The 14,481-nt window shown below is 34.5% G+C and overlaps 1 protein-coding gene across 3 annotated transcripts in view; it reads right to left on the reverse strand.

Moving 5' to 3' along the window:
* Nucleotides 1–4,068: 4,068 nt before the first annotated feature.
* Nucleotides 4,069–14,481, reverse strand: part of si:ch211-269c21.2 — a 142,064-nt gene continuing 131,651 nt past the window's right edge. For all 3 annotated transcript variants that reach the window (XM_009298018.5, XM_073943118.1, XM_073943117.1), the window contains exons 3-4: nt 9,550–9,590; nt 4,069–5,744 (exon numbers count right to left, since the gene is read on the reverse strand). In XM_009298018.5, coding sequence (XP_009296293.2) covers nt 4,674–5,744; nt 9,550–9,590 — 1,112 coding nt within the window. In that variant the 3' untranslated portion in view covers nt 4,069–4,673. The remainder of the gene's footprint in view (nt 5,745–9,549; nt 9,591–14,481) is intronic.

Here is a 14,481-nt window from a genome sequence, read left to right on the forward strand (position 1 = left end):
ATGAAGATTTTCTTTGTTCTGTCTTCCACGTGACAAATGGTAGCTGATTTGATGTGCCCTTTGAGTCAGTAGATTGTGAGAGAGAACAGGATGTCAAAGCCTCGGGCTCTGCGAGATAAGGAGGGGGTAACGAGGGGGTGGAGCTAAAAAAGCCGCAGTTGCTCCGGGCGGCGCGGGACTTAATGGAGTGGGAGGACAAGATGTAAAGATCAACACCAGTTTTGACTGCTGCAAGGGGGGTTGCTGCTTTTGTTTCACCAAAAAAATAAAGGATACATACATAGTTTATATCCACATCTGGATAGCTAGTTTAGCCAAAATGGGCTTAGCTATAGTCTACAGTATATAGAACTATTGATTTGATTTTGAATTAGCTAATAATTGGGGTGACCAGACATTGCTATATTTTCTTACAAAAATCTAATTTCAGCAACATTTTAGTGTCCTCACTTGCTATGAAACGCATAAAGGGAAAACCAAAATTAAATCCTGCATTGATGATAAATTGAGGTCTTAGGAAGCGACCTCCTGAGCGAGAAAGTGACCATTATGAACTACATTAAAGTCCACTTGAAATCTCAATTTACTATATTTATTTTGCTACAACGTATTCAATAGGTGAACTGTTAATCCATCCAAGTTAGTCTACTGAAAATTTTTGTTTGTTTTGGTAATCATCAATCAAAGTCTGACCATTTGGTCTTGTGTCCGTTTGTCAGCCATAATATCCTACAACCGTTAATGAGTATGCTATGAGGGAGTAGCTGCATTTCCACTGTCGGACCAGTACATCCCTGTCAACATTGGGATGAAAAAAAAGGATATGCCCACCATAACCCCCTCCCCCCTCCAACAACATCAAAGCAATTACTAAATATGTTAATCTGTAGCTGTTTTATTTTAAATAAACAGTTAAACAGTCAGTAATATATTTTATACCATTAATATTTACAAATGAACAAAAGTATACATAAGCAGCAAATAAATTAGCAAACAGTTTAACTTAGTAAAATTAATAGCTATTATAAAAAAATATCAAATTATTAAATCTTATTAACCTTTTCTTCACTGTATAACTTAAACATTCTCATTAAAGAGCAACAAATGAATCTCTCATTTATCAATTTTTTTAGTTTGATTACATAAAAAATGCACACATCTGACATTATAATAAAAGCATTCGATTCGAAGCATACTTTTTGAATCTTTTGCTCATTTAGGACAAAATTAGTTGAAAAACCCACCAAGATCAACATCTTTAGATGTTATTATTTTTAATGTGTATATGTCTCTTCAAACACGCACCCAAAACCCAGACTTTTGCTTCAAATCGCGTGTATAGAATTTGTTTGAGAAACAGCGTCTATTAATCACTATGAGCATGTCAGCTGACAGTCACGCACCGCTATATGACTGTTTTGAGGATTGCTTAGGAGGGATGAAGGCACCTGTAATGAAATCGAAAAAAGGGAATCTCGCCATTTTTATATGCATTTAAAAGTGTTTTCATGCCTAAATAAAACGAAAAGCACAGAACAGACTGACATTTAAGAGCAAGGCGTATCCTCTGGTGGTACGGCTGTATGGGTTGCGTATATTATTGCCACCCTTCATAAAAAGATTAAAAATGCGAGAGAAATACAGGAAAATACCTTGATAGGATGATAGTGGGATAGAATTGTAAAATACGGAAGAATCCTGGCTATGCAAGCCCAACAGCTCGGTAGCATAAGCACTGAGGCCGAAATCATGTCGGGTTTCCACTGTTGGGCCAGTAGCTCGCAGCGCAAAACTTCACCCCCTGAATGTCCCCCAAATCAAACGTCACACAATCCGCCCTGTTTAGCGGAAAGAAGAAAGCACACCATCGCATCATCACGAAAACATTAAAATATAGACAACCGAAACAAACAAATTACTTGCTACAGCATTACATGATATGCCTATATGCATAGGCCCAGGGCTCAATTTGTGCCGGAACAAGCTGGATTCGGCACTTCTGAAATCTGATCCTGCTCCTCATTTTATTGATCCCCCTCCTCAAATGCTTCTGTGAACAAAACTCTTCATTTTTGCCCATGACACTGTTTTAATTCAATATATTTGTTTACTCACCGACTGATTGTTGGCATCGTGCATCAAGTGGTTCCACCACTAACTGAGGGATGACCAGCAGAGCACCATCCATAAAATAAAAGCACAGAATTTCTCTTGTAATAACACTTTATAAAACATTTTTTTTTTACTTCCTCGGCTGTCAGACTCAGCCCAAATGCTCTGGAGAGTCCTAACATACCAATTTTTCCTATAGGCTATATGTCACTTAACAGGACATTCTCCTTTATTTAAGAGAATAGTTTATGGATGTTGCATGTTGATCCATAAAAATAAAGTCCCACCCCCTACTCTATATTGTTTCAGTTGGAAGTGCATCAAGATAGTAAAACATAAATGTCTCAGCAACTTCCGGTTTACATGGACTTCAACTTTTTTAGTGCATTCACCAAGTACAGAATTGCTGCTGCTTGTTGCCTGTGTGGAGTTTTGAGCTGATGCTTCATTTGACTTTAATATCTAAAGGTTAGTGAGAAGAAGACCAACATTTTTACTCCCAATCTGTAAAACAGCTCTGTTTGTAACAATGCTCTAATTTAAAAGAACAGAACTGGAGAAAATAGTTTAGTTTACTGAATGTGGAGGATTGTTGCACATAATCTCTAATAGCTACTAAACTTTGGAACAGGGGTGCCCAAATATTTCTTATGAAGGGCCAACACGTTGCCATTTGTAATTTTCAAATTTATTTAATAATGTTTAAAATAACTAAAGTAGAGTAACTAATACATTTAATCATTTTTGACACTTTATCATGAACATATTAAAAACAATCTCATTTATAACAGAATGGAGTTTTTGGCCTGATATGCTTCAGGCATTGTCTTCTATCTGTCGAGTGACAGTATTTACATAAAAAACTAATTCATTTGAAACATTTCATTTGTTTGCTTGTTTTTTTTGTAGCTCAGTAATAATAATAAAAAAAAGGTTACGTCAAATTAGAAATGATGATCTCTTTCAAAGGCATTAACCTAAACCCTCTTCATCCATCTCATTCTTTTCTCAAATGGCATGGTGGGCCAAATTAAAGTTAGCCAACTTTGGCCCACGGCCCTACTTTGGGCATCTCTGATTTAAACTATTGGCACAACTGACCACCTACAGTAGAAGCAAATATTTAAGAGCAGAGTGTAGTAAACAACTTCATTCACTTAAAACTCATTCTGATAAAGACAGAAGTGTTGAGTTTTAATCGATAATAATAAGTATTTTTAAGCAACCTGTCAAATTTAGTTCAGCTTATTTTAGTATTTGACAAGCATTCATTGTGGAAAAACTACATTACCCAGGATGCTGTACACAAAATTCCTTCAATCAGAGAGTTGCCATGAGCAAATTTCACCAAAAGACCATACCCCCGTTTACTGTCCAATTTCCAAATACGTGTTTCTTATTTAAAGGAAGGTTTGTAATGTTGTCTAGCTGATAAACTAACTTCAGAGCTTAAATATACAAAAAAGACTTATTAAAAATCCCAATGTGAGAAATTAATTGAAAACATATTTCTGAAAAAGTGGGCTACTTCCATATCACTTCTGTAAACCTCATTTTTACCAAGAACTTGCATTGCCATCTTCACCTGAAATGTGAAAGGCTTTCACATTTCCTTCTGGTGCTTCTGTCAACTTATATTACCTGTACATATAAACAGTTGATTTCAATGCCTGTGTTACTAAATTTGTAATTCTTTTAGCTATTTACCTGTGACAAATCAATCAGACACACTGAAAGGAAATAGCTTTAAAAAAAAAAGAGGGAAACCTAACAAAAACAAACGCAGTATAGCATTTTAACCTATTTGCCTTTAAAAATGAAGAACTTAATGACTTTCTTACACATTTCTAAGATAACTTGAGGTCTAGACGCAAACAATACTTGCCATTTATGATAGGGTGTCAACACAACAACAATCATTAGTATTTAAAAAATAATGCAGAGAAATAATCTATCTACATTAAAAGATGGTGGAAACGTTTATTGATATCCAGAAAACAAAGAAATGTGAAAGTAAGGCAAAGGTGTGGTAGGTCAAGCTCTGATACATGACACACTGTGCAGACAAACTGTTCCTATACATTCACAAAAATGCAGATGTTGTCATTATCAGATGCACCAAACCCAACCACTACATCGTTGACCATGTTTTGTCATGTTATACTGAGTAAAGTGATACTCAAAGCTGTGCATAAAATCATTTGCCTGCAACACTTTAATAAATAACATCATGACAAGTTTTAGACATTCTTAGTAGAGTCTATGTATTCTAGACAGTCTGTGAAAACATGACACACAACGTTTTAAAGTTCACCCCAAAATAAAACATTACCCGCATAATGATGACCAAATGCGTGAACAGTGTCTTTCAGGGGTTTCTCACTGAACAGAATTGAATATGTTTTATAAATAAGCTAAACGCAAGGACCAGCTTGCAGAGGTAACTATAGAGTGCGATTAATATATCACATTGAAATTGGTCGACAGATAAACAACATTTTAAAAGTAATAAAATAACCTCACTAAGACAAAGGCCCACAGAAAGTTCACGGTAAAAGGCCTCAGTATAAATCTTTAAACGGTTTGGAGTAGTTGAACATCAGATAATCCATGTAGTAAAAGTCATACGCCCTTTGTCTCTCGGTCACGTTTAGCTGCGCGAAATATCTCCGTGTGATTTCCGAGGACGTCCTTTCCGCATTAGGGTTCCTGTCTTTAAAGCTAGGGAATGTTAAATTGCTAGGAGCACCGATGCTTCTCAAAAGGAAATTGGCTTCTTCTTCTAGAGTCTCAAATTTCCCGACGAAATCATAATCCAGCAGGCAGGGGCTGCAGAGATGGCCGACGGGCTCCCAGTGGATGTCCATGCCAACTGGCCGATGCACATCTAACAAGTACTGGATGAATTCCTTGAAGGTCACTCCTGCTCCTGTCCGCAAGGCGTACTGCGTCGCATTGCTACGATACCTAGAGATGATGGGCTTCCCGAAAACTGGATGGTAGTACGAGTTTGGATTCTCAAATTTGTCCCGAAAAGCGGACACCAGCCTTTCGAAGGGTTCCCTTAGGAAGAGGACTTTGGTGTAGGTCTTGAGACGCCGGATGATTCCCTTTTGATTAAATGAGTCTAGACGCTTGAGGTGATTCCCATAATGCACCTCATCATGTTGGATCTCTCCGGTAGAAGAAGCGAGACCCTGAAGCACCATAAGCACCCTCTTCCAGTTGGAGCATCCCGCTTTGGGAACTTCGCAGTAGAGCAGTTTGTGCTTGTCCTCTACAAAGATACGAGACACGTGCATTCGGGTTATCGTCTGTTTAATGGTTCCGCTTGTGTATTTGGCACAGACCTCCCTCATGAGCCTCTGGCGGGACCGCAGCACCTGCTCTAGACTCTCTCTGGTCTGGCCAGGAGGGTCAGCATTGTGCTGCTGGACGAGTGGGCCGCTCTTGAGGAGGAGTTTACGGTGGTTCTTTGTGATGTGTGCTGATGCGATCTCTCTGGGGTTGATTGGAGAGGAACTCTGGACCCATGGGAAGACTGGGAGTTGCACAGGTTGTGCAGGTTTAGGAAAGTTGTCTTCGGTTGGATCCGACTGTCTGTCATTGTCAGGACAGTAAGGACACTGGTCCTGTGGTTAAGAGAATAAGGAGCCATGAGCAAGGATACTTTATTCATCTACAGGCACACCTTTGTGAAGAAAGTGTGTTTAATTATAATCAATGTGAAAATGTTGTGATACATGTTTAGTGTGAGACCTCTGTATTTATAATGTAATTAAAAGGCTGATGCACTTATAGTGTACTTGTAATGAAAAAGGCCACTGTCCTTGTAGTGTCCGTTTTGTATAATGAAACTAAAGGCAACTGTACTTGTTGTGTACTTGTATTATAATGAAATAAAAGACCACTGCTCTTGTTAGTGTGCATGCTGTGTGAAGAAATTATAGACCACTTTATGATAAGTATGTATTGATAAGACCACTGTGCTTGTAGCATAGCACAAAGGCCACTGTACTTGCAGTGTAAAAATATAGGACAGTTGGATTGTAGTGTACCAGTTGTATAATTTAAAGGTCTCTATGCTCGTAGCACAATAAATAAAGCAACTGTACTTTTAGTGTACTGGTAGTCTACTAAAATATACTCGTAGTGTAATAAATTAAAGGGTCATTGCACTCTTACTGTAATGCAAAAAGCTATTGTACTTGTAGTGTATGTTTGGTGTGAAGAATTTATAGGCCACTGTACTTGTGGTGTAATGACATTGAATGTAATTTACAGCAAGTGTGCTTAAATGTTTCTTAACACTCTTATAAAGACACTTTGTTATAAAGTCAAATAAAAAAAATGATGTAGAGTATATAAGATATTTTCTTTTAAAGTGTTAAATACTTCTGTAATAAGTCAGACCCCCTCTTGTTTTTGTGACTGCTGAATCCAACACTAAATCGAAAGTCGAAAATTTTTGCAATCCTTATAAATAATTGCAAAAAATGTAAATAATCTCATAAATCATGCAATTCTAATTTATTTCCATTTGCAAGTAATTGTTTTACATGAAACACGCTTCCAAGCCATTGACGGGTTTTACAACAATTCGTGTAATACGATAGGGGAAGCCTAAAAGCATGTCCTGAGTGAGAAAGTTACATAATGGGTAAAAATAAGAGTTATACAACCTTCCTTTGGCTTAATCCCTGCCAATTTAGATATGTTATAGATTTTAGCTTGACAAGAAACCAAAATGAAGCTTTATCTTTATGATTTGTCACTGTCATTGTGTCACATTGCACATCTAACATAGTAGGCTACCTCACATGGTGTATACATATATATATATATATATATATATATATATATATATATATATATATATATATATATATATATATATATATATATATATGTATATATATATATGAAGTCAGAATTATTAGCTCCCCCTTTGAATTTTGTTCTTTTTCAATTATTTCTCAAATGATGTTTAACAGAGCAAGGAAATTTTCACAGTATGCCTGATAATATATATTTTTTCTTCTAGAGAAAGTATTATTTGTTTTATTTTGGCTTGAATAAAAGCAGTATTTATTTTAAGGTCAAAATTATTAACCCATTTTTTTTTTGTTAGTCTACAGAACAAACCATCATTATACAAAAACTTGCCTTTACGCTGTATAGAAGTGTCTTAAAAAAATTCTAATCAAATATTATTTACTGTCATCATGGCAAAGATAAAATAAATCAGTTTTCAAAAATTATTAGCCCTCTTAACCAATATTGTCTACAGCAGTGGTTCTCATACCGTGGTACGTGTTCCACTAGAGGTACGTGGGCTTCCTTTTAGTGGTACGCGAAGGAATATGGCATAAATACATGCAAAATATATTTCAAAACTTTTTATCACAAATTATTTATATATGAATATGAGGTCCAAGCAACGTATGCAGGTTTAAATGAATAGTTGACTATATGTTAATACATTACGTTTAAGTCCAGGAGTTTATTTTTTTTTTAACAATAGACTTCCATTTTAATTTAACTTTTAAAAGCACATTTTAATTAAAGCATTGCCATTTTATTTTGTTTGTTTTTTACCTGTAAGCACAGGGCAGTGTTAATGTTCAAACTATTTATGTTTAAAGTGGCTGACAATAATAAATATTTTTAATAATAGAAATGAATCTGCCTGGTTTTTGAACTGTGCAGAGTTGTAGCTGCTTTATTAGGCCCACTACGCTACTGTTTTTCAATACACTTTATTATGGTGGTACTTGGAAAGACAATTTTTTTCTGAGGTGGAACTTGATGACAAAAGTTTGAGAACCGCTGGTCTACAGAACAAAGCATTTTTATACAATGACTTGCCTAATTAACCAATTAACCTATTTAAGCCTTTGAATTTCATGTCTGTCATTATATACTGTCATCATGATAAAGGCAAAATAAGTCAGTCATTAGAAATAAGTTATTAAAACTATTATGTTTAGAAATGTGTTGAAAAAATCTCTTTGTTAAACAGAAATTTGGTGGAAAAAAAAACGGGGGCGAATAATAATATATATATATATATATATATATATATATATATATATATATATATATATATATATACAGTTGAAGTCAGAATTATTAGCCCCTTTTGATTTTGATTTTCTTTTTTAAATATTTCCCAAATGATGTTTAACAGAGCAATGACATTTTTACAGTATGTCTGATAATATTTTTTCTTCTGGAGAAAGTCTTATTTGTTTTATTTTGGCAAGAATAAAAGTAGTTATTAATTAACCATTTTTGGGACAAAATTATTAGCCCCTTTAAGCTATTTTTTTTTCAATAGTCTACAGAACAAACCATCATCATACAACGACTTGCCTAATTACCCTAACCTGCCTAGTTCACCTTATTAACCTAGTTAAGCCTTTTCATGTCACTTTAAGCTGTATAGAAGTGTCTTAAAAATATCTAGTCAAATATTATTTACTGTCATCATGACAAAACCAAAATAAATCTGTTTTTAGAAATAAGTTTTTAAAACTATTATGATTAGAAATGTGCTGAAACAATCTTGCCTCCATTAAACAGAAATTGGGGAAAAAAATAAACAGGGGCGCTAATAATACAGGGGGGCTAATAATTCTGACTTCAACTGTATATATATATATATATATATATATATATATAATATGTATAATAATATTATATAATATGTATATATGTATATATATACACACACACACAAAATTGTTTGTAAATTTCTGGGAATTACCACCACAAATCAGTAATTTTTATCGCAAAAAATCACAAAAAAAGGGGTCTGATAAGTACTCTTCAGTCGTTAATGTCACAGGGGCTAATTTTGATTACTGTATGTCTGTTGTTATAAGAACTTCCGACTGAAAATTGTTTAGCTCTTGTCCCAGATCTATAAAAAGCCATCTCAATTAAAAGCTATGATCATAAAAAAAACTGTATTTGTCGCACAGTTGTTTACAAAATGTGTGCTATTTATTTTTTCTTTATTTTGGAAACATAAAAGCCAGCTATGAAAGTATTCTTAATAAAGCAAAGAGTATGTTATAAACAATAGGTTTTTTACAGTTTTTAATTAATAAAGTAAAATTGACATATTTTGAATGTGACAAATCCAGGACTCTTTCCTGGATACTATTATTAGACAAAAGAAATAAGCTAATTAAACTGAATATTATATTAAATATTGAACTGAATTGAATCTTGGTAAAAGTGTCATTTTAAGAGTGTTTAATATGCAAGTCAGGGCTGATAGAAACTAATATACCATAAAAGAAGTTTTTTTTTTTTTAAGTCTTGTCTCTCCAAAAGCAGCCACCAAGTGGAGCCAGTGCACAACATTTTCAGCAGCCCCAGCACAACATACAGCAAAACCCCTGTGATCAGTGATTCAAATAGGCTTACCTTTCTTACAGCCTGTACTTGGGAGAACATGACCTTTGCACCTGAGGGAAAACGAAAGAAATGGAACGTTAGGATGACATTTCGGGCTTCTCCATTTTTACAAGCCACGCACCATGAAAGTGAACTTTTGGGTTCAGGAGTTTTCATCTTGCTGCTCGCATTCTTAATGTAACCAACGAGAAGTTACACTGAAAGTGCAGTCCACCCTAAACTAAAAGATGCTGAAAAAAAGCGCATATGGCTCAGAAAAGTGTTGTCCTTGCTCTTGTACACTGAGGAAGTAAAGAGAAAGGGCAGGCAAACGTAGCGAGCTTGACTCCTGGGCTCGACTGCTAATGTTTGCAGCAGCTCCAGATGGTCTCACAGCAGCCTGACAAACACTATCATGACATCGAAGGTTATTGTGAATGAATGGAGGAGCCTGTCAAAAGATATTCCTAAATGTATTCAATATTATGCAACAGTGTGGTCTGCTTCTCAAATCTGATTGGCTGAGCAGTCTTTCTAGCAGTATTTTACCAGTCTACATGACGAGTGTCATGATGGAGGGCTAAACATTTAAAACTAGTGCATTTGTGTTACCAATTGTTGCTTTAAGAGATTCTTATACTTGGTTGTTTTGGTTTCACATACAGTATGCTGTCTATTTAAAAGATAGTGAATACTTGAATGCTTAGTGTAGAGCACCAAGGCGGCCGATACTGAGCACTTAGGAACCTGCAGACAGTAGCCTTATCTCGGACACTTTTTCTGGAATCTACTGCTGACTCTGGTGTATGTCTCTATAGCAGTTAACAAGTTAACAAGTTCCATAGTATTAAAACGTTGTTTATTTCCTTTTGTTTGTGAGTTATGAACTGTACATGAATAAAAAACTAAATAAAAATGACTTGAGCAAGCAGCAGTGTCGCCAACTTAGCAATTTTAGAAACTTTTCATCCTACCCTAAAAACTTTTTTTAAAAGCACCTAGCAACAAATTTAGCAAATTTAAACATTCGTTTGGCTACTTTTAGCAATTTAAAAAAAAGTGACTCAAAAGAGCAGTGTCTGCAGGCTTCACTCAGTAGAGTTAATTGCTAGCTCATATTGTTTTTCATAACTGTTCATTTACTGATATTTGTTAACATGTATAATTGTTATTAATTTACGTAGCAATATATTCCAATAGTGAAACAATTGTTGTCAATTTCACAAATGTGTTAATTTCACAAGTTAAAAAGAGTAAGTACACAAGCTGTGATTGTTTAAAAGGATATAACTGGTCATTATCGGTGTTATATTTAAAATTAAAAAAATATTTATCAAAAAGTGTTGTTTGTATTACTTTTACAAATAGTTGACTATATTTTTCATACAAATCTAAATAGACATTTTTTAAATAACGTTTTTGCTGAGATGGCCAGTCAATATATATATATATACTACATAAAGATAGTTTTGAGTTGCTATTATGCTATGACGTCATCACACAAAGTTATATGTTAATAAGAGTGCATCTGGAGTGTTTTAATAAAATATAACACACAGCGCCTTAGAGAGAAGAACATGATGGGCTTAATCTTTTCAGATACTACATGATGACGTCACTGATATGCAGATTAGTGGGTGACGTCATCTGGCAACATTTAGCAACTTTTCGGGCAGGCTTTAGCTACTTTTCATTCAACATAGTTAGCAACACTGGAAAGCAGCCATTAGGAAAGCATCTAATCACAGCAACATGACATATAATTTGTTTTGAATATACAGTGTGTGGTGTGTGTGTGTGTGTGTGTGTGTATATATATATAGGTTCGAACCAGCGACCTTCTTGCTGTGAGGTACCAGCATTACCTACTGCGCCACTGCTTCGACCATATATATATATATATATATATATATATATATATGGTCGAAGCAGTGGCGCAGTAGGTAATGCTGGCACCTCACAGCAAGAAGGTCGCTGGTTCGAACCTCGGCTCAGTTGTCAGTGAGGGGCTGCGGGTGCTCCGGTTTCCCCCACAGTCCAAAGACATGCTGCAGGTGAATTGGGTGGGCTAAATTGTCCGTAGTGTATGAGTGTATGAGGGTGACAGGCCCAGATGACAGGCCGGCCTGAATGTCTAAAAAAGTTGTTATCATATGGACAAGTCTAAATGGAGGACTTGTTCCAAAGGGCCAACCCCGCAACCATACGGGACCAAGGCCAAAGAAGAAGAAGATATATATATATATATATATATATATATATATATATATATATATATATATATATATATATATAATTGTTGTATAATAAGTGTATATATAGTGTCTTCATCTTTCTTTCTTTCTTTCTTTCCTTCCATCCATCCATCCATCCATCCATCCATCCATCCATCCATCCATCCATCCATCCATCCATCCATCCATCCATCCATCCATCCATCCATCCATCGATCGATCGATCGATCGATCGATCGATCGATCGATCGATCTATCTATCTATCTATCTATCTATCTATCTATCTATCTATCTATCTATCTATCTATCTATCTATCTATCTATCTATCTATCTATCTATCTATCTATCTATCTATCTATCTATCTATCTATCTATCTATCTATCTATCTATCTATCTATCTATCTATCTATCTATCTATCTATCTATCAGCACTTTAAGTACCAGCAGTACCAACACTTGAAGCAACATGACCATCGGGAATCTATTCTGTGTCAATTTACCAGATAAAACTTTAAATGTAATGCAGATATTATATCTTTATATTATAGATATTTTTGTGTGTAAAAAGGTAGTAATGAATAAAGTTCATAAAAAAGTAAATCAATTTATGCATGTACAATAACATTTTAGTTGTAATTCCTATTGTTTCAAAAAAATGTGATGCATACATTCTTTATTCGTAACCAAATACCAAGCAAAAAACTGAGTGGTTTCTGCCACTGAATAATAAAATAAATAATTTAGTAAAATAAATAAAAAATAAAGTCAAAATTGCGAGTTATAAAGGTGCATAAAGACTTTATAACTCTGAATTCTGAGTTAATAACTCGCAATTCTGACTTTATAACTCCTAATTGCAACTTTATAACTCTGGATTCCGGCTTTTCAATTTTTAGTTTTATTTATGTGTGTATGTATGTATGTATGTATGTATCTATCTATCTATGTATGTATGTATCTATCGTATGTATGTATGTATGTATGTATGTATGTATGTATGTATGTATGTATGTATGTATGTATGTATGTATGTATCTATCTATCTATCAATGTAAGTATGTATGTATGTATGTATGTATCTATCTATCTATGTATGTATGTATCTATCGTATGTATGTATGTATGTATGTATGTATGTATGTATGTATGTATCTATCTATCTATCAATGTAAGTATGTATGTATGTATGTATGTATCTATCTATCTATGTATGTATGTATCTATCGTATGTATGTATGTATGTATGTATGTATGTATGTATCGTATGTATGTATGTATGTATGTATCTATCTATCTATCTATGTAAGTATGTATGTGTGTGTGTGTGTGTGTGTGTGTGTTTGTTTGTTTGTTTGTTTGTTTATATTTTACTCAGTGTAGGGAATGGGCTTCCATAAAGAACACCCAATCCATCCCGACAGAGCCATAAAAAATATAAACATGCAAAAAATAAATAAATAAAATAAATAAATAACTTAAAAAATAATAAAAAAGCAATTTTGTAAAACAACAACTAAAAAAAACATTAAGACAATGACAGTTCAACACATGTACATTCCAATGAAAGTGAAAAATATATTAAAGTTAGTCATAACAAACACAGTGTACATATTAACACAGTCACATTGTTTGGGATTACTAAATGGGAAGTCTATACTCATATAAAAAATGAAGAAGTCCCAAATCTTGTAAAATATGTGCAAATCTGTCTTTCCATTACTATACAAGAAGTCGTTTCCTTAATCCAGAGTGACAAAGATGGACCATGAATACTTTTCTAGTGAATGGCGATCAGACTCTTCGCATGTTATAGACACAGATTTATAAACTTCTGTTCATATGTCTTCGGAGATAAGGCAGGTGGGAAAAGACCAAAAATACAAATTTTAGGGCAAACAGGGATTTCTTTACTAATAGTTTTAAAGATTACACCTATTACTTCTTTCCAAAAAGATTGCAAGTGCTCACCAAAAGGTTTTATTAAAATGTAAAATTATCTAAATGGAATTATTTATATCTAAATGTAATTTTTTGTACTGTAGTTCGCTCCTAGTGAGCATACTGGCTTACTATCGCTGGCATTTTGCATTAATAAAATAACTTAATTTTCTGTGCCCATAAATGTTTGACTGTGCTCCTAAATTTCTTTTAATTGGGAGCACAAGCAATCCTAAAAATCATAGTGGAATTTACAAGAACATTAGTTTTACTTTCAACAAGATCCAACAATGAACAAAAACATATTTAGAGAAACAAATGTCTTACTTCAAACAGTTTAAGGCAGTATTTCAAGACTTATGTGATGTGACATAGCTCAAGCATTCACCACTGGGAAAAGACCGAATTGTATGTCTTGGTAATGGGGAATGAGTTTAGAAGATAGCCTGAGTCAAACTGAATCAGACTTTGCAGCTCTGGCAGAGACGTCTCAATGCTTTGACACTGACCTATGGAAGGGCAGAAACTCACATCGATTAGATGCCAAAGCCTTGACACTTCTGTTGATGGATTCATTGCAGACCAGCCCCAGACACGGATTTGAGAGGCACAGCAGGTTATTTACAGGCTGTCCTTCCCAGGGACGGTTTTCCTAATGTAATCGGTTCGTACCGTTAAATCAAAACATCCTGTTAAATCAAAATTGAAAGGTGAAAGAGGGTGCCGGTTTTTTTTTTTCAACATTCAACAGTTTTATTTTTGCACTAAGTTGCTGTTAGTTTGAACA

This window comes from Danio rerio, chromosome 25 (assembly GCF_049306965.1).
Source record: "Danio rerio strain Tuebingen ecotype United States chromosome 25, GRCz12tu, whole genome shotgun sequence".
In the NCBI taxonomy this organism is placed as follows: Eukaryota; Metazoa; Chordata; class Actinopteri; order Cypriniformes; family Danionidae; genus Danio; species Danio rerio.